General features: G+C 43.6%; 1 protein-coding gene across 3 annotated transcripts in view; it reads right to left on the bottom strand.

Moving 5' to 3' along the window:
* The window catches only part of LOC113172010 (neuropilin-1a-like), a 55961-nt gene that overhangs the window by 5018 nt on the left and 30939 nt on the right, over window positions 1–20004 (bottom strand). The window contains exons 7-14 of one of the 3 annotated variants that reach the window (XM_026374790.2): window positions 12726–12881; window positions 12089–12233; window positions 9628–9803; window positions 9378–9533; window positions 6529–6673; window positions 3409–3579; window positions 2896–2937; window positions 1044–1181 (exon numbers count right to left, since the gene is read on the bottom strand). In XM_026374790.2, coding sequence (XP_026230575.1) covers window positions 1044–1181; window positions 2896–2937; window positions 3409–3579; window positions 6529–6673; window positions 9378–9533; window positions 9628–9803; window positions 12089–12233; window positions 12726–12881 — 1129 coding nt within the window. Of the gene's footprint in view, window positions 1–1043; window positions 1182–2895; window positions 2941–3408; window positions 3580–6528; window positions 6674–9377; window positions 9534–9627; window positions 9804–12088; window positions 12234–12725; window positions 12882–20004 lie in introns of all 3 variants that reach the window. The other 2 variants (XM_026374789.2, XM_026374791.2) reach the window with 2 other exon arrangements.

The following is a 20004-nucleotide window of genomic DNA, read 5'->3' as shown; positions in this document are numbered from 1 at the left end:
GGAGCCGAGGCACGTTGATAAATCTGAGTGCTGGGTTTTTCTTTTTTTTAAGTCAAGTATTTCAAGGACATTTATTCATTTTGAAAGATATTTCAAATCTTTAGGTATCTGCAAGTTCTGCTCTATTCACTGCTGAAAATACAACATATTCATCCAGCGTTAAAACAGAGAAGCGTGAGGTTTTGTTATTGCTTGGGGAGGGAATGTAGTTCGTCATCAACGCTGCTTATCTTCACCATGGTGATCTTCACTGGTAGCTGTCCTTGCTTATTAGTGCCGACACAAATCAGTTTATCAAGAACCTTCAAACAAACCTCCTGTAAAAACAAACTTTTTGTCGGGAAGCGACATTAATATTTATCACCTATGGATATGGAGATGTGTTGTAGGATGATGGAGCTGCTACATCAAGACCAACTGTGAGGTGCATTGATTGAGCCGCCTGTCAGCTGCAGCTGTGGTGTGCTGCGTTCAGAGGCCGTACAGAGCGTAGGTCGTCTGTGTTTCCAAAGTGCTAAGGAGCTGTGAGGTCTAAACTAAACTGTGGATGTGGAGTTAAACCCCTGTTTATGTTGGTAGCTCTCCCAAGTTCGAATGAATGTCTCATTTCTTAGGTATTTTTGCCTGGGGAGGTCTTTTTTCATCAGTGTGGTCCAACTTATGGACTGTTCTGTTTTCTGCGGCTCCAGGCTTTACGTCAGCACAACGTACAGTATCAGGCCTGGTTATGTTTATTATAGTTCTCCATGTTCAGCTCAAACTCTTTGACCTTCAGGAATCAGGTTATGTGCCCAACGGGAATTTTGTTTTACATATCTGCATCTTTTGCTCAGTTCCTCAGCTCAGAACAGAGGCACTGTGAATTCCCAGCAGCACTGACAACACACTCTGTTATTTAAAGCTTTGTTAAAAATATTCCTACATCTAGTAAAAGAGGTTTCCGCTGGCTCCTCAACAACTCTGTAGTAAGATGGAGAGCAGAAGAGTGCTCACGTGGTGCTGGCTAAAAAGCCCTTCATCACGAAGGTGAGCGTGTCTCCTACCTGTGTGGTCGTGGGTTGGTCCTCTATAAACTGCAGGAGCTCCGCTGTTCTGGGTGAGCCACTGAGCCCCTGTTCCGGTCTCACAGGTCCAACCGCAGAACGATGAGTACTCAAAGTTACAGGCGAACCAGAGATAAGCTGCAAGAGAGAGGAAACAAAGAAGTTAATCTGTGCTTTGTTCAAGTCTCCACTGTCCAAAGACGGCGTTTCTCAGATTAGAGATGAGCTGTCGCAGACATAAACTCGATCAAAACCATTTCTGAGTGGAACCAAACTCATTTGTTAACCGTACATGCTAACTGTTGCTTCTGTTCCAGGGGTTAAATCAAAGGTAACCCTGATTAGTAGTTCCTGAAAAGCTGCTCTGTGACAGAACAAGACTAAAAACTAGATTCCTGTGTGAGGTGACAGCTTGAAGAAGGAGCCTATAACGGCAGGTAAAATCAATATCAGAGAGCTGTTCCTGTGCTATAGTACACTCAGTCGAAATAATGTAGCATGTGGAAAACACATCACACCAAACAAAAGACACGTTGTGCAGCACTGTGGGGCATTTTCCCCCCGAGGAACTGGAACAGTGATAGAAAACAGCAGCAGCATGTACATGTGTTTGGGATCAACATCAAGTGGGAGAGACAGAGAGGAATGACGGGACCTTCCACAGAGGAGGGCGTGGTGCCACCGACATGTGGATGTGCCCTCCACAAGAAAACCCCAAACGCACAACAAACAAACAAAAAAACAGCATTTCCCTTCCTTCTTTCTGTGCCTGTGCCAGCAGTCGACTGGCGGCAGCGGTTCACCACAGCATCCAACTGAAAGCAGAACCGTCTGAACACTGGCCGTGTTGTTTCTGAGCGGCTAATAGGATGCAGAGATGACCGAGGCGCTGCATGGTAACCCCGAACTGTCTTCATGAGATGCTTTGGCTCGGATAATTGAGACCCAAGAGGCCTTTATTCTCTCTCTCCTGCTCTCCTCCGCTCCCCTCTTTTACATTCACCCTCCCTTTCTATTCCTGCCTCTACCTCTTCATACTTCCCACCCTGCCTCTTTCTCTGCCTCACCTCTATTCATCCCTCATGCAGGCTCTCCATTTCTTTTCTGTCCTTGTCTCTCTGTCACTGCTACCATCTCTCCTCCTATTCATCCCTCTCCTCCTTAGACTGGCACTTTACTTCCAGATGAATTGAATTTGGTGCATTCACCAGGGATGATAAACTGTGACAACTGCTGAGATGTTCATGCAGAAGAAAAAGCTCCATTTGGTTTTGAATGCTGCCATGTGTGAAGGCTCACCAACCTCAGTGTTTCTCTATACACCAACACCCACACCGTGCAATTTTTAAATGCAGGGCTTCTGGAAACAAGCGGAATGTTTTCCCACCACGTCTGCCAGTTTTCCCTTTAGTGCTGTATCTACCATAATGTACAGTATCACTGCTTGTGTTTCCTCCCTTCACCTTTTCTCTGTGTCTTTTTTTGTTTTATTAGCATTGCCTTGTTATTTTTTAAAATATTATTAAACACATCCATCCATTGATGGTGATGACACAGCCATCGACTCCCAGTAAATATCCAGTTTGATCGTTGTGGTGATTGTTCTCAGTACTGTTGGTGACACAGTGGCTAGATTAATGCTGAGATTTGTTCAACTGCCTATAAACTGGTTCAACGTGACTTTTGAGAAGCTGTACGGCGTAGAGAAGATGAGAGAGGATGTCAGACGGGATTAGCAGCTTGAGAACGAGAAAATATGATAAAACTGAAAAGATAAAAACAAAAGCAGACGCAAGGAGTAAATGAAAGATGAGGAGTGAACGTGGCAGCAGATGGGGATGGACATCCTCACCTGGCATGAAGTCTATGACGGGGTCAGCCACTGTGGTGCCTCCTGCTAGGGACAGATGGGACAGTGAGGGTGAGGTCAGAGGTCAGAGAGGTGGGTGCCGCCCACACAGATGCCAACACAAACTCAACACAGTTTAGTTCGCAAAACCAAATCAACACAAAGCGCACAGCTATGCAGAAGATCCTTAAATGAGTGTAACAGAGAAGATAAAGGAGAATGTTAAACATGGACGGAGTAGAAAAAATCCTTGATTCTGTCAGAACTTTAGCAGTGAGAAGCAAGCTGAAGGAGAATATTTCATGATCTACATCCAACCAGCTTCCCACAAGTCAAAATCAGGGAGATAAACCAGCAGATTAAAGATGAAAGAGGAGAGAGCGGCAAGAAGGAGAAGAAAAGTGTGTTTTATTTCAAATCACTTTCTGTTTTCTCGTCCTGTATCGTCTGTAAAACCCTGAGACGTGTTTCATGAACAGAACTGAAAGAAACAGGAAGTGAGATCTGGTGGTTTACCTGTTCCTAGGTCGTAGTCGTCTGTCTCTTCTATGCAGTCCTGTCCTTCCTCACAGTTTGTAGCCAGTGTTGTGCCGGGGATGGTGATCGGCGCCGTGGTCGTCGCTCCAAACGTGGTCATGGGGTGTGTGGAGGTGATCGGAGTGGTGGGAGGGGCCGCGGTCGTAATGTCTGACGATAGAAAGCAACAGTTGACGCAAGGACCCAAAAACCTCTTTAGAACTTCAAACCTGGGTGTGGGAGTCCCTGCTGGTTTGTGATGGTCTAACAGCTAAAAGGGCAGAGTTTGCTGCATTTCACACATACTGGATGACAGGAAGCCGTTTCTCAGACTTGTTGCTTTTTTAATCTGTTTTCAGTCTAATTATCCTGATTCTGACATCCTGTTGTGGAAACAGATCCAGGAATGTGCCAAAGCAGCTTTGTATTTTCTGATTTATTTGATGGCTGGATGGATATCCCCAGTTAACCCCTGAGTAAACCGGGAACATTACTGAAACTGAAGAGGGGGCTGTGACATTCATGCATAATTGCAGCAGAACAGAGGCATCAGTGCATTATAGTGACATCTGAAGTCTTCTGCAACCTGTGACTTTGCTGTTTTAGGCCAAATAAATGTGACTGATGTGGAGAAATAGATGTTAGGTTGAACACCACCCACTATAACAGTGAGTGAAGTGTCTGAGCGTTGGTTTCCCTTCACAGACGGGAACTCTTGTATTTTGTTAAATTTTATCACTCGACGTTTGGTGATGTGTTCTTATGGAAATGAAGCAAACAAACATAAATTAGCATATGTAGGCTATGTAAAAAACAGATGGTTTGCATGTAATTAAACTTTATAAGGAAGCGTGTTTTCAACATTTTGAGTGGGATGGAGGGTTGCTCTCCCAGCAGTGTGGATTTAAGTAGATGATTTAACTAGAAGCAGCAACGACAACAACAAATCTGATTAAACTGCAGGCACATCGTAGCTTGTTCGTTTCTACCACTCAAACATGAATCATCCACCTTTCAGCATTCACATCACTTAGATTAATTAATATATTTACAAATGAACTGCTGATAAATTGAATGTATATATGGCACCTTATAATGAAAATAGCTTTTGATGCCAACTTAAGTACATGTTGATGATTAAAAATCATCTAATCAGCCTGATTAAGAACCAGAAAACTAAAGCTTCATCATGATGTACATTAATAAAGCGCCTCAGATTGAAGCCTTGTTGGCTTATATATGAGTATCTGAACTCCTTCTCCAGTGTGCACATATGGTTTGCACGCATGCATTTGTGTGTGTGTGTGTGTGTGATACGTGTAAGTGCTCTGAGCACTGATTAAAGTGTCTCAGTCTGTGTCATGTCTCCGTGACAGCGTGTGTGTTGTCTTTGTTCTCTGCTTTTGAAGCGAAACTGTGTTCATCTGGGACAGACCGAGACAAGCTGCCTCAAATACCACACTCCTCTTCTCCTCCCTTCTTTTCTTTGGCTTTCACATCTTTCGCCACCCCCCCACCCTCCATATTTACACACACACTCTCTCTCCCTCTTAATCTTCCTATTCTGTGACTCAGTGAATGAAATTCAGTATGAGAATCAGGTGATCCTGTGCTGTGTGTGTGGTACTTCCAAGATTCAATAAGCCGGTGTCAGCCTCATAATCCCAGCATCTATACACTGCTACATAAAGACACACACACACACACACACACACACACACACACACACACACACACACACACACGTCCTAACTGCTGTGGAAAAACACATGTAGCTCAGTGACATAGAGAGTGTTTAATGACCTTTAGTTGTTGTTTCTGCTCGATCAATAAAGACTTTTATTTTACATTTGAACTGATTTACTTTTATTGGAATTTAGAGGACGATGAGGGTTAAAATGTATTCACATATTTAAAGGTTGAGCAAACATCTGTGTATTTGGTGCAGATGTTAGATGGATGCATCTCTGGAGACTTGTGTGTCCATATAGGGTTATGGTTTGGGGTTTGGCAGCCTTTTGCTTGCACATTGTTGCATCATTGATGTCAAAGAGTCCATTGTTGGTGAAGAACTTTGCAAGACAAGTTTTGAAAGTTCCTATATAACTATACAGTTACTGTGATCCCCCCCCCCCTCTTCACGCCCACATCCTTCTCTCCTTGTCTATTCTGCAGCTTGCCTGATTTTTATCACTCTCCCTACAGGGAAACCAGATCCTCAGACTCCACTGGAGAGCCTCCCTTCATCTGTTCCTCCCTCACCTAGCTCCCCCTCCCAGACTCACACAGAGCCCTGACCACTGCAGCAGCAGAGATAGTAGCCTGCCTTGGCATGTGTCAGCCTTTCATGTGCTCGCTCTCCCCGCTCTCTGTCATCGTCACACCAAACGCTGCAGATAAGCAGCCTGAAGTGAGCAGTCAGTGGATGACTGATTGGCTCCACGTACACACGAATTCAAATCTGAAAATGCTGTTTGCATGTTGAACATTTTCAACCCACTCTGACATTTTCTTGTTTACCTAAAATTTTGGCATCCATACTGAAAAACCAAGAAAGTCTATCTACTCACTGTGCCAACGCTGCACTGTCGCATCACCTAACGTCTGTCACACGCTGGAAAGCCGTTAAGGCAGAGGTACTAAAAACGTTCAAAATTGGGTAATGAATGTGATAAAGCTGCTGCTTTCTGAGAGCATCGGTGCGTTTTAGTGCTGGGAGATTTGCATTTTGACACCGTCTTTGTGTGGGAATGAATAGAAAACAATACGTATCATTGTTCAGACACATGTCCAGTGCATGTGTGGTCTTAACATGCAACTCGTCTGTGTTGTAAAGGCTGAGTGTAGGGTTGGGTATAATTTTGTAATGTTCCCATGTCCTCAGATGTGTGTGTGGACGTTCTGTGCACAGTCCAAAAATCAAGGCTGCAGACTGTACAACAGGTGTTTCTAAAATCTTTGTGAATTGCCTCATGGCTGACCGGCTGCTCGGAGAAGTTTCTGTAAATACTGACAAAGTCAGACATTAACACGTGAAACTAACATTATCTTTTCCACACAGCTCGATCAGCTCTGGCTTCACGCTACACTCACATGACCACAGACGTGAATGTGACTCACCATCTAGTTCACAGCCCAGCAGCTCCAGGCGGAGGCCCAGGCCCTCAGTGGTGGCTCGCTCTGGGTAGATCCTAATGAAGCGGGTCAGAAGAGGACCTATGGACCTCAGCTCGGGGGTGTCGTGGTTCTGATTACCGATGAAAATCTGATGGAGAAGTAAGACACCGACATTTCACTCAAGCTGAAGAACTGAGAGAGCTAAAACAGATCCAACAGGGTTCAACTGATAGCTGCAAGCGTTGTTTCTGTTCATTATAATGTAGAACAGAGTTTAAAGGATGAAAATGTAGCATCAAAGCACAAAGACAGGTTCATTCAAGAATGAGCATTTCCTCTTATTAACAACTAATACGTCTTTATAGTGGATTAAAGTTGATCAGTTTGAGCTGTGAACCTGCAGATCAAATGGAAACTTCATTAAAAACCACAATATCATTTAATTCCATGACAAACTGAAGGTAAAGTGCTTTTTCAACCCGACCGTAAGATATTAGATCTTAATGTGAGACTGACACGTGATCCAGTTTAGCAGGAATGTAGAGAAATCGATCTATCAGAGGTGAGATGTGTAGTTTTAGTTCACAGGAAACAATCGTGTGTGGCCTCAGATTATTTTATTTATCAGGACATGAAGAAAATCTGGTTTCTATATCAGGATAATCCAGATTGTGTCATAGTGTGAAGCATGAAGATCCTGCTCTTGTCCTGCTTTTGTTGCTCTGAGCACAAAGTTCTTCTGCTCGATGCCTGAAAAGAACAAACAATGATGTGTAGTGTTCTATAAGAAAGGAGGAAACCAAAACCAGGAAATCAGAACCAGAGACCATCCTGCTGCACCAACATGGAAGCAGCGCAGATGAAAATAGTTACTGTCACACTAGGATCCAAACTCCAACACACTCCGGACTAACCGAGCTGCTTGTGCAGCAGAAGATTAGAGAACAATAACTAGCATGTCCCATTATGTATACTAACACTTTAATATTAGTTATTTGTAAATTAAACTGGCCAGGCCTGCGTCTTTTGAAGAGACGTTATAAAAAGACACAGGAAACAGAGCAGAGAGGTGGAGTGAAGGAGCAGGAGAGCATCTAGATCTCCGTCTGCAGTAAATCAGCAGGAGCCTGACGGCCAACCTCGTCCTCCGCCCTGCCATCTGGAACACATAGAGGAGGATGTCGTGCCAACGGGGGCTGGCTCACGAGAGGAAGTTTGGGTCTTGAGAGCCATGACATGAATTTCCTCTTGAGGATGAGAATCAGATTCGCTCACGTCGAGGAGAAGGGCAACGAGACAAGTCGGATTATCTGAGACAGCTTGAGGTCTGATGTCATCTTCATCCTTCTACTCACACTGAGAGGACAACAGTGGTGTCTCAGTGTTTGTCTTTAGGTTCCTCGCAACTCGTGCTCCACAGTTTTTCCAGTTTATCTTACACAAACCAAAACTATGCTGCTCTGCCTGTTTCCAATCACATCAAATGAGAGCTCAGTCTCACTGCGGCTGCTGCTCTGAAGCTTTGATCGCACCACATGAGCTTCAGCTGAACATGGACTCAAGAGTCAAGTTGTCAGGTCCGCTTCACATTCTGCTGGATTTAATGTTAAGGATGTTTGTAATGTAAAGGATGATCATATATTTCATTCTATAAGGTTTTATTTGTTGTAATTGTACTTGAAACACTCAGTGTGATCCAGAAGCTTCAGCACATCATCACTGAAGTGTTACTGCTACCACCAATATTACTACAACTACAGTCCAATTACTGCTGCTGCTGTTACAGTTCCTGTTGAAAGTGAGTTTCTCCTTGTTTGCAGCCTTAAATCCTTAAATTCGTCTCGACGCTGTAATTTAGAATCATTAGCAGCAGTTTTTATTCATTTTTATTTGATTGTCGTCGTCGTCGTCGTGCAGCACGAGTGCAGAACAACGCATCATAATTATGGGACTGACTGATGTGATGTCAGGAAACACTGGAAGGAATGAGGGAAAGTACAAATCATCAGGAGGCAAAGTAATCAATACGTGTGTGGTCTGGTCCTCACAGCACTAACTCACTTAGTCTCAGTAATTTGTACTTACTGTGTTTCTCTATGTAAACTACATTTTCTTCAACCACTGTCTTTATTTTCTGCACCCTAATATTATTTACTTCTCTAACTATGTAATGTCAACAAAACAATGATGTTTTGTTGAGAGCTTCAGACAAACAGCACAGTCAGAGTTCACGTGAATAGCACTCTATAATTTGGGTGCAAAACATTTCATTGAAGCAGCGGCGGCAAGTCGAGCGTCTGTGTGACGGCTCCCAGGAAACACAGATTACAATAAGAGGAGGCTTATTTCATGTCAGCAAGCTTTTATCTGCCTTTCTTGTAATTTACTTGCTGTTAATCTGCAGTGGCCTGCGTGAGCGTGGAAGGTGGAACGGCTGCAGGGCTGCTGTTCATATAACACCTTTCACATCCTCTGAGCTTCACGGTGACTTTCTGTCTGTAACTACAAATAAAAATAAACCTTTATTGTTGCTGTACTGATTTCAAAAGTCTGCTAAAGTTAAACGAGCTCCGTCTAGAGCAGCTCCGACTGTAGAGGGGCACTTTTCTGCGGGACATGTGCTTCTGCTTCTGTTATTCGAGACCATAATGGGGTATTTTTACTCCAGTGTCAACACTTCAGCCGACCTGGTTTGATAGTTCCTTCTGTCAGTCTGGTTGAACGTTGACCACAAGCTGTGCACCCCTCAGAGATGAAAGTTTAATTTCCATTTTGACATTTAAACCATTTGACAGGTTCCCTTTGAGTATTGTATAAGCTCGTCAGTCTGAGGGACGTGTGACTGAACCGACCTTGGGCCTGGTGGTGTTGTCCTCCTTGACGACTGTCCACTCTTCTCCGTTCAGGCTGTGTCCCACTTTAAACCGTTTCATGAAGACGTTTCTGTCGCGGTGTTTCCCGCCCTGGATCACCACCCCGCTCACCATCTTGTCCTGGCCCAGATCGACCTACCAGAGAGGACGAGAAACAGGCAGGTGAGCAGACGAACTGATCCACCGACTGACCACTGAACCCACAGGTCACCGGGAGCCGTGAACCCACCTGTAGCCACTCGTTTCTAAAGGGCTGCTTGGTTTGCTGCCCGGTCCAGCCCGACCTCCCAGTCAGCAAGCGGGCGTTCTCAGCCACCCAGCCCCGGTCGGCGTAGGACGAGGCGCTGATCTGAGAGTCTGAGACCTGACCTGACACCATCCCCAGCATCCCTGAGCAGGGGTAGTCTGCACAGAGAGAGAGAGAGAGAGAGAGAGGAGGGTTAGAAAGTGTTGAAGAGCGGCGCCGTGGGCTGATAAGACGGGACGCTGCCGCTCTTATCTCTCCTAGAGTGAGTCAGCAGTTTTAGCTGATGCCCTGTGGGTGCTGCTGTAGAAAGACCCGGTTATCGTCGCTTGGATGAGTTTGTTTGAACTGAAAATGGAGCGATGACATTTTTCATGTGTCTGACAAGTTTGTCTGAGGACCTGCAGTGTTTTCTAGACTCCGGTCATAGAACCGTGTACTGTTACCACTACTGCTTCAACAACATTACTTCTACTAGAACAGGTCCTTCTTGTCCTAATACTGCTACTACTGCAGTTGTTGCTAGTACAACTATAAGAGACACATATATGTCACAGTGGACATCGTTTTTCATTTCTATCATAGGATCCAGAAACATTTTACATATGTGAGCAGCCAGTGATTCTCTGCACAGCGTTAAATTGTGGTTTTGTTGCACAAGCCTGAGTCTAGATGTGCATCATCAGCCCACTGTGTCAACAGGCCAGCTCCAATCAAGTGAATGAGAGGCTGTGATTTTCCATGCAGAACAACAGTCTGAAAAAGGCTTTAATCACTGCAGTGGGCAGAGATGATGTTGTTGTTTTAAACAAACAAGGAGCGAGTGAACAGTGAAATTTACCTCGAGCACGCAGATATGAAAAGTGTTGGCACTGGAGTTCCTCAGGTACTGATACGTGAAGAAACCCGTGAGATTAGTGGATCTGAACATGTTCCTGCAGTGTTCATCCACACAGAGCTGACGAGGCCTCGTCTACCACACAATATCTTAAGTCTGAGTGTGATGGATTAAAGATGAAGATACAGGCCTGTGTGTGACTTCCAGGATCAAGTCAATTTTACTGACACAGCAAAAACCACAAAGTTGCCCCAAAGGCTTTTTCCATCCTTTATCCTTCACACACTTGATTCGAGTGAAGGAAAACTCCCTTTGATGACAAAAACTAAATGATGTTTTATCCTCTGTACCTGCAGCAACAAGCTCGGTGCAGAGCTGTTTTTAGTCTGAACGTCTGCAACAATCAGCTACTGTTTGGATTTAGCACATTTAGCATGTCGTTCTGCACACACTGTTAGAAACCAAGCTGCAGCCATGCAGCAGCAGAGCTCGGGTCACAGTGGCGAGGTTTTGAAAAGCTCGTCTCTTGACATCGACGGACTCGTCTGATGGAGAAGATGCTACGTGTGACCTTGAGACTCATTATTAAAACACGGTGATAATTACTGATAATTAGGAGACTTCAGCTGTAATTTTAGTTTCCTCAGAATATAAAAATGTAATAAAACTCAAACAAACAAACTGGTCTGTGATTTACTGTATCTGGTGTTTTACTGCTGCTGAGGATGTAAATCCCTTCACAGTGTGAATTTGCAGCTTCACATCTTTATGGAAAACCCCTACGTGTGTGTGTGTGTGTGTGTGTGTGTGTGTGTGTGTGTGTGTGTGTGTGTGTGTGTGTGTGTGCGTGGTAAGTTAAGTATCAAATATCATCACAGGCACAGAAGAGAAGTGAGTGATCATTTCTTAAAGTTGAACTTTTTAGATTAGGAGTTTTGTATGTAGTAAATGTGTACGACTCACTCAGTGAGTAACTGTCCTGCTTCATGTGTAATACTCACACTACACTTACTCTCTCCTGAATCACCAGTCTAACACTCCACAGCCTGTTCTCCCATGAATAAGAGCCTAATACCTACTTTATGGAGCTCTCCTACCGAGAGTCGCTTGTAGCACATCAAGCACTGAGGTTTATGTAATGTTGGGGATGAGTAATGAGACAGCATGCTTTGCCTCTGCTGCTCTGTAATGAATAACGGTGTCCTTCTGTGGGAGTTTGTGCTTTGCCTTGGAAGCGGTGATTATTTTAAATCAACACGGCGAGCAGCAGGAGGTTCTCATCCGGCAGCCAAAAAGATGTTAGCTTGATTCACGATGTGCAAAAGTGAGAAACTGATATTAACAGGAGAGTGCACGGTCCAAACTTTGAGGGGTGATTTTTACTGCTACTCTCACATTGAACAACACAGGTGACGTAACCTGCACAGGTGAAGATCAGTGTTGGAGATATCACAGTTCAAGTGTGACGGTGGAAAATAGGAGGAAACGTGAGACAACAGGAAATAAATGAATGAAGTGTGTTGTTGTATGTTTACTGTGATGTTATTGTAAATCTTAACGAAGCCGAGCTGGGAGTCGGGTCACGCCTCGTGCTCTGTGTGTGTTCACCTGATGTCCGGCAGCCGTAGATCTCAAAGCGCATGCAGATGCCTTGCTCCCAGGTCATGGGGCGGATGCGGACGTAGCGGGTCAGAGTCTGTTTGGGAAGAAAGGAGCGAACCTCGTCCATGGCGTTGTGGTTCCCATCGAAGATCTGAGGACAATAAAGAGAAACTTGATTCATTCTACTACTGATGTCGTCACTAATCAGTCACTGCTGCTGCTGCTGCCACAGACACTTTACACATCATGTTGACTACTAAACACTGTTTACTGTTGTACTTGTATGAATTTAGTCTTTAAAGTATTAAATCAGGTTTTAAAGTGCTACTGAGGTTTTAATACTACATAAATAACAAGCGTTGTCCTCAGCTGACTGGAACTTTGCGTGAATGCTGAAGTTTAATCTGGTTTGACCCCAACTCAGCATAAAACCACTTGACCTGCCTCTGGCAGAAAAACAACAGTAGATAAATTGATAGTGGTTGTTCAACATGAGGCAGGAGAGCCAAATGTAGGACTCTATGTAGGAAAACTCTTTTTAACAGTAGCTGAGGTCGAGGACTTGTGTACTGTATGTATCTATATGTTTCTTAATGAGAAGTGCACCACGTTCCACACCTGCTCATGAATGTCTGATCGTTACCTTCTGCTTTGAACCCTCCTTGATGGTGACCCAGTCCTCGCCGTTGGAGCTCACGTCCACTTTGTATGAGCGGACGTAGTAGTGCTTCTTGGTCTCTTTCGAGATCGCTCCCTGAGTCCCGATGGCTGTGATGAATCGGAGGAATCCCAAATCCACCTGGAAGAAGCAAAAATGAGGTAAAGTAATTAAAAAGGGTAGAAGGGATTAAAGTGGACGTACTTCTGCAGGTAAAAGTGGATATTTGGATATTTAGCTCTCTGCAGGTACTCTACTCCATGTTACTCAGACCAAAGTTACTGAGCAAAATCCCATATGTTGGAACAGTTAACTTGATGCAGAGGGAAACGGCGCTGCAGGTCTCATTAATATCTGCGGTACGACACAGAGAAAATCGAGCATGACGTGGAGAGTGGGACCTGGCTCTCAACGGCCCTCCACCACCAAGAGGCTTTCAGGACGTTATGCAAGTGGCTCCATGGGCTGACAAGTATTAAGTATGAGCACCTCCAATCATCTCTCTTTCAAACAGCCACTCGGTGGACGAAACGTTTCCCTCAGTCGGTTATTTGTTTGGTTCAGAAACACTGCAGGTTCTCATTTCCTGCTTTGATTTATGCTTTTTTGTCTCCTGTGTTTTCACGTTATCAGTAAAACAGAAACTGTTGGGATTTAGGTCATGGTTGGTTAATGAGTCCAACAAGACTCAGGTGAACAGCTCAAGACCATTTTTGTTGTCACACCATCGTGTTGACGCTGTGCGTGACTGCAGCTGAGTGGGGTGGTGTTGGTGTGAGACTTAACTATGACAAGCATTGCTTGGCCCCCCCCCCCTCAGTTTTCAGTTCTGCCCTCTACGTAACTGGGGGAGCTCAGCAATCACTGTGAGTGCTTTGCCTGGGGCCTCAACAGGTATGTGCCATGTAATAACAAATCAGTTAATAAAATCATCAGTTGTGTAAATGTTGGTTTATTGAACATTCTTGGTCATTCTGTAAAAATAAGTGGCCCAACACCCTAAATTATCTTTTTTTATCACCAGTTACTGTGATAGAAGAACATTTTGAAATAATTACCTGGAAACTTGGTCCCAGCTGTTGATAGTTTAATATAATTACCTTTAATTTTGTGCAATATTAAGACAATATATCACCAAGGAGCTGTGAAAATATTGGATCTTGATACTCGTAACTTCACTGAAGGGAAACTGTTGTATAGATTATTGTTAACATAATCCTGCTTCTGTTGGAACCTCTTTGTACGAGAGTCAGTTCTGCACAATAAGCACGCTTCAGGTTTTAGGACTATGAGCTGTGATATGGTACAGATAATATTTGTGGATGTGTCATTTCAGGATGATGTTTGGAAGCAGGAAATTCTCCACATGTTGATGTTTTTCCCCTGAAAAATGTCTGAAATGTCCTAAAACAGCCGACGTTTGTCTGTGACTGAGGTAATTTCCCAGTTCGTAGCTCACTGACTAAACAAAGTCACTGACAGAGACCAAGTGTCTCTGCAACACACTAAAAATAAAGATTCCCCCTTTAGAAAACATTTCTTTTTGTCCGTGATTTCATTTAGACAGAGATAACGCAGAGTTCTGACGTTTCACTCGTTCAGAGAAATTCTCAACATGAACAACTCCAAATGAAATTACAGTGACATTATCGCATCTTGTGATTTTACTTTTCTCCCAGTTTTCTTGTAAAATTATGATCTAAGGGCTAAATAAGAGATAAAAAGACAGATGGCTGCAGCACGTTATCTCACTGCAGCAAAGAAACGCGGCTGTTCAAAGTGCTCGAAAGGAAAAAGATTATTGCAAAGATAGTTATCACAGCAGAGAGCAGCGATAACAGAGCTCGTTTTAGAATCACGATTCACACGTGGTGTCCACCAAGACTGAACCTGCAGCACCTCTGGATGTACAGCACTTATTCAACAGTTGAGCTGATGCTTCTATTACGTTTCACTGAAACCAAACAAAACCGCCCGTGAGTTGAGTTTGGGAATTGTCACAGCTGCAAACCAAAATACACAGTATGCGGGACGCCTGTGTAATATATGGAGTGTAATTATATTACCATGGCTGTACATGGGAAGGCACCAGAGGCCATTATTTAACTTCTCCCACTGTTGCCTTTTCAGGAGAGGAGAAGAAAATAGCTTCCCGCGAGTCTGTGTGGGCTCAGAGACTGACAGGGAGACCCCTGGGAAATGATGTTTCGTGGGATCCTCGCAGGCGTTCCCAGCTGCGCTCTGATGTAAATTCCCACGGGATGAATGTGTTCCCCCCAACGCTACAAATACAGTATGTGACAAAGACGCTTTGCATGACACGAGACAAACAAGCTACTGGATAATTTCTCACTCATGCACAGAACGTTTCCACAAAAGTGAGGATAGACATGAAGTCGCCTTCATGGAGAGTGGGACAAGACAAAACTAAAGAGGTTGGACCAAAAGTAGAAGTAACATCAGAACGTAACTCCTGGAATCCACGACAGAAAGCGAACAACAGAACAATAAACAGGTTTGTTGTCAAAACGCTGGTGACCTACACTTTGTCCTGGACCCAAACGCCTCCTGTTTTCTGTGAGCAACATTCTTAAACAGTGCTGTGTGTTTGTGAACGCAGCTCCGTGCATGGACATAAAGGATCATTTTTAACAATAAATACGTCAGTGGGAATTAAAGTTGCAGCTTAAAGGAAAGTTTTCTTTATTTGAAGAACTTATTTTTTAATCATTGATGAAGAATCGACTAAAAATCCAAAGTTTAGTTTAAAGAAAGACGAGTACTCCCCTGACACTGCTGCAGTTGTGCAGATAAACACAGATATATGTAATAAATGATAAAACAGTGATTTGTTGTTTAATGTGGGACTTTGGGAGACGATAAAGTTGAAGTTTTACAAAGATGTGACAAGAAACTCTTCATTTCTTCACAGTTTTAAAGGGAGAAAACAGTTTTCTGCCATTGGCTCCAGTTTAAGTAGGAAACCATCATTTCCAGTTTTCCACTGACCAGCCGTCGCTGCGTTCCGTGTTTTCTCTAATGTCAAAGCTCCATTCTCCAGACTTCCTCTATCAACTGACTGAGGCTAATTGCTCTTCCATCTTCGTCTACTCAACACTTGGCAGTGCCTACATGTATTCTACAGAAAATACTCACACTTAGAGCTTTTTAATGAAGGGAACCGAACGCAGGAACTGGGGCATAATTCAGTCAAAGTGTGGCTAAATGAGACTGAACAAAAACACTGCTACTTCCTGCCAAACGCAGGATACTGCAGTAACAGTGATAATAAAATCAATTACTCGGTTCTCTGGGGTTTTAGTATTAACTCAAAATGTGGGAAAAATGTTTTTACTACTTAAACACTTTTTTCTTTACTCGTTAAAACAGGAGGATGCTGTGAGAGATGACCTTAAACACATGTTGGGACGTATGCACAGAGTTATGTCAGCTTAACAAGACTCAATATGTCGCTGGCAGGTTGGTTAGTTTGTTCTGTTCCATCCTGTTTGTTATTCATTCTTAAAGCATCATTCTGAGTTGGTGTAGGGCGACACAGCCGCTGAAGAGTCTGCTCACAACAACTTGACTCTGTTTCACTTCATAGGAACTGAAGCAGTCGCCACCTGGTTGGAAAAATCCTGATCCACACAAGTAAAACGGAGCAGAAGGCATTTGATAATATAAGGAGAACTGAAAAAGCTGTCATCAGTGGGAGTGTAGGAATTCTTTCTCTTTGCTCAAATATGTTATTTTGCAGCCTGCAGGTTTCCTTTAAGTAGCAGATTACACAACTCTAGCAGATTTCATGAGTGTGTGAGGCTGCAGGGAAGTGATTTAAAGAAATGTCTAATGCACTGAAAATGAACGTTAGTACAGAACTCGTGTAGAAATCGTTTCCGGTTAAAGCGCTGAAGTTTGAAAAACAGTGGTATGATCCTTTAAATTGTTGTGGAGGAAAGAAAATCACAGTAATGTTTTGTTTTTACCTGATTCTTTATGTGCTCAGTGACTGAAACACAAATCTTTGTGCAGTTTGTAAATGAATCCTCTCCACTGAAGAACAAGGGATTTTTCCCCTCATATGATGAAATGAAATATTTTCTCGCAGCCTCGAGGTTTGGAACCAAAATGAGTTCCACACTAATTAGATCTATTACTTTTGGGGCTTTGTTTTCTGTGATGAATGACAGAACTCACATCTCATCACCTCTTATTGCCTCTCGTCTCTTAGTGATTAAGAAATTACAGCTATGATTCGCATTTTACAGCTTTCACCATGAGCTTTTTCTCTCGGCTCTTTTTCCCACAGTTCCCAGGACTGGAGGTTCACTGTGGCCCTTTCATAAGCTTTTGTCTTTCAGTTTCCTTCTTCCTCGGCTTTGTCAAAACACCTCACTCACACTAAACCCAAATGTGTTCTCCAGATGCACAACGCCGAGCTCTTCCTGGTGTCACGGAGACAAACGGCAGGGTACAGTAAATACCTGCAGCCAGGAGGGGAAGGAAGCCTTTCCTGGGACAATGTAGTGTTAGTCAATAACAAGTTTGCAGCACTACAACACCTACTGGTCCTACTGGTCATTTCTGAGCTGCTTTTGCACGAATGGAATAGATGGAGTGTAATTTTACATGTGTGTGTTTAAAGTGGAGCTTTGTTGTTTGAAACATGGATTTGTCCTTTGTGCCATAAGATTAGTTGAGTAAACTACTGCTTAATGACCTTTTCTCATATAAATCTGTAATGTTCACATGAAAAGTTCCTTTTAAAGCTCATTTTACTTTGCACAACTTTCTACTTTCATGTCATTTTATTGCTGCACAAGTAAACTTTATGTATTTCTTCTGCAGCTCTAAAGTTAATCCCTCTGTTAATCGTTACTTGGATAAAATGTGGTTTACATGTTCGGGGGATTTCCATCTGAGTCCAAATATCCAGCGAGCTGATGAAATGAGTCACTACAGTGCAAAATAAGATTGCAGATTATCATAAAGCGAGATAATGAGCTTACTGTCTGCAGCCATCCAAAATGCCACAGGGTGATATCACCGCAACAACATTATGAATAGTAACCTGAAATAGTATCAATAAAATATAAATGCCTTTAAATGAATAATAGAGGTGTGTGTGCCGTGGAGAAGACAGGCATGCAAGAATTAACAAAGTCATAATTTTCTCCTCAAGTTAGATAAATGAAAAGCCGAAAGGCAAAGCTCGCTCTGCAGAGCTGGCCGTGCACCACACTTAATCAAATAAAATGGAAAATTTTCTTCACAAAAACCACCAGTCATAACTCAAATGCCTCCGAGAGGCAGAGGGAGGGCAACGGCGCTGGTTCTGAGGCTATAAATCACTGTGGCAGGGGGGAGGTCTGCTGTTACTTCAGGAGGGAGCTTTAGCTGAACAACAGAGGAGCGCACACAGAAATCAGTCCACGCACACCCCAGACCGGGGCCGGTAGCTTCTGGCCCCGGGCTGGGAGAGCGAGCTTGTGACTCAGAGGTCGCTCGTGCAAACCTCATGACTGGTGAGCTGAACGGGGAGCGTCACTTCCCTCGGTACAGTCGCTGGAGCCGTTCAGAAGGCAGCAGCAGAAGCTCTGTGCAGGGAACTACAACCACAGTGCTGCTGAGAGGACACATCCATGCTCAGCGGACTGTTTTCCACTTTTAATGACAATGATGTGATTTTACTGATCCAAAGACCTTTACAGGCACATTTAGTTATAGTAGTGTAGTAGTGTTGTACATGACTGCTGTAAACTGTAAGATGTGCACAGTCTGCAGGAAGTCTAGGATATTTATTAGTGCAGTCAATACTGAATTAAACCATTTAATTAAATGAGCTCAAACAAAGTGAACCACTGAAAACCAGAGGCTGTTAGGACTGAACACGTCATGTTTGCACCAATAGAGTATAAAAATATACCGTAAATAACAAACTGCAGGAACAACGACAGTGACTTGGACAATACCATTAACCTCTGACAGCACAGAGAGGTTTGTATTAACAATGGAAATAACTAAGACTGGTTCCACCCACCATCTGTGCTCTGTGTACAGCGTGTATCCTGTATCCACCAGGTACCGTGTGCACAGATGACAAACACCTTTTTTTTGCCCGGAGGTGCAGAAACAAACCAGCGCTCCTCTGCTGGAATATGATGTACTGTTAACATTATTACCAACCACACAGTGAATCTGAGGGGTTTGTTAAAGGTACTTTTACTTTTTGCTTTGTATGACCACAGAAGAAACCAAAACATTTTTCATTCATTCATCGTTTCTTTCAGTAAACACATGAAGCCTCTTTTCACGCTCACAGAGCTTCCTGCTTGTCTGCAGCACGTAAAGATGGGATCGACTTGGGTGGCACTGAAGGTACTACATGCAGTATTTTATGTGTACTTATTAACCTTCAGGTGAATTTGAGCTCCATAAAACCAACAACCTCTATTAATCCTTCAAATCATTATTTCCCAGAGGTCTCAGTTGTGGCCCGGTAGCTAACAGACAATCCCCAGATAGACAATAGAGAACCACTCGTACTAATCCAGCACAGAGGCCGTCTTCCTGTCTGTTTCCTGTGGCCCCCACAGGAAGGACGTAAGGGGCATTGTGACTCTTCCTCTATAAGTTCCTGTCCTGGACAATGGGGTCGTCCTGGACTCCAGCCGCGCCCCCTCAGACACACTGAGTCTATCTGAGCTATTATTATTTTTATTAGTTTTAACACTTGTGTTTAAAGCTCGCTGGGGCCGATACGCAGCTAATGTTCTGGTGACCCGTCGTCCTGTTGGGTTTGATAATTGGCTCCAAACGGAACCCAAATAAATCAGGTCCTAGTTCCTGCAGTTTTAGTTAAATGTGAAAGACTGCACGTGTCCTTAGGGACGTTCAGGAGCACAGGAAAAAACAGCTATTGAACGGCTACTACTGCCTACTGAAGGGGCCTGTTGGGACCCGGCTCAGGGGCCCGAAGGGTCAAAGGACAGAGAGACACAAAATGACAGGAATTAGATGGGAAACCAATCAAAAAGACCTGCAAAACAATTACAGAGGGACTCAACCACAGGGGACGCAGCATCAACTACCAAGAGGATAAAAAATGACCCCAATGTGGATGAAGATGCAAAATCACCACAGAAATGAAAGTTGAGAGAGACACAAAATAAATACAACGATACTTAAAACCGATCAGAACGAAATGCTAAATAACCACGGAGACGCAAAAGGCTTCTGGCATCTTAAAATGTCAGTGATA

The sequence above is a fragment of the Anabas testudineus genome, chromosome 17, assembly GCF_900324465.2.
Source record: "Anabas testudineus chromosome 17, fAnaTes1.2, whole genome shotgun sequence".
NCBI classification, from domain to species: Eukaryota; Metazoa; Chordata; class Actinopteri; order Anabantiformes; family Anabantidae; genus Anabas; species Anabas testudineus.
This window is presented reverse-complemented; position numbering and strand designations above follow the sequence as displayed.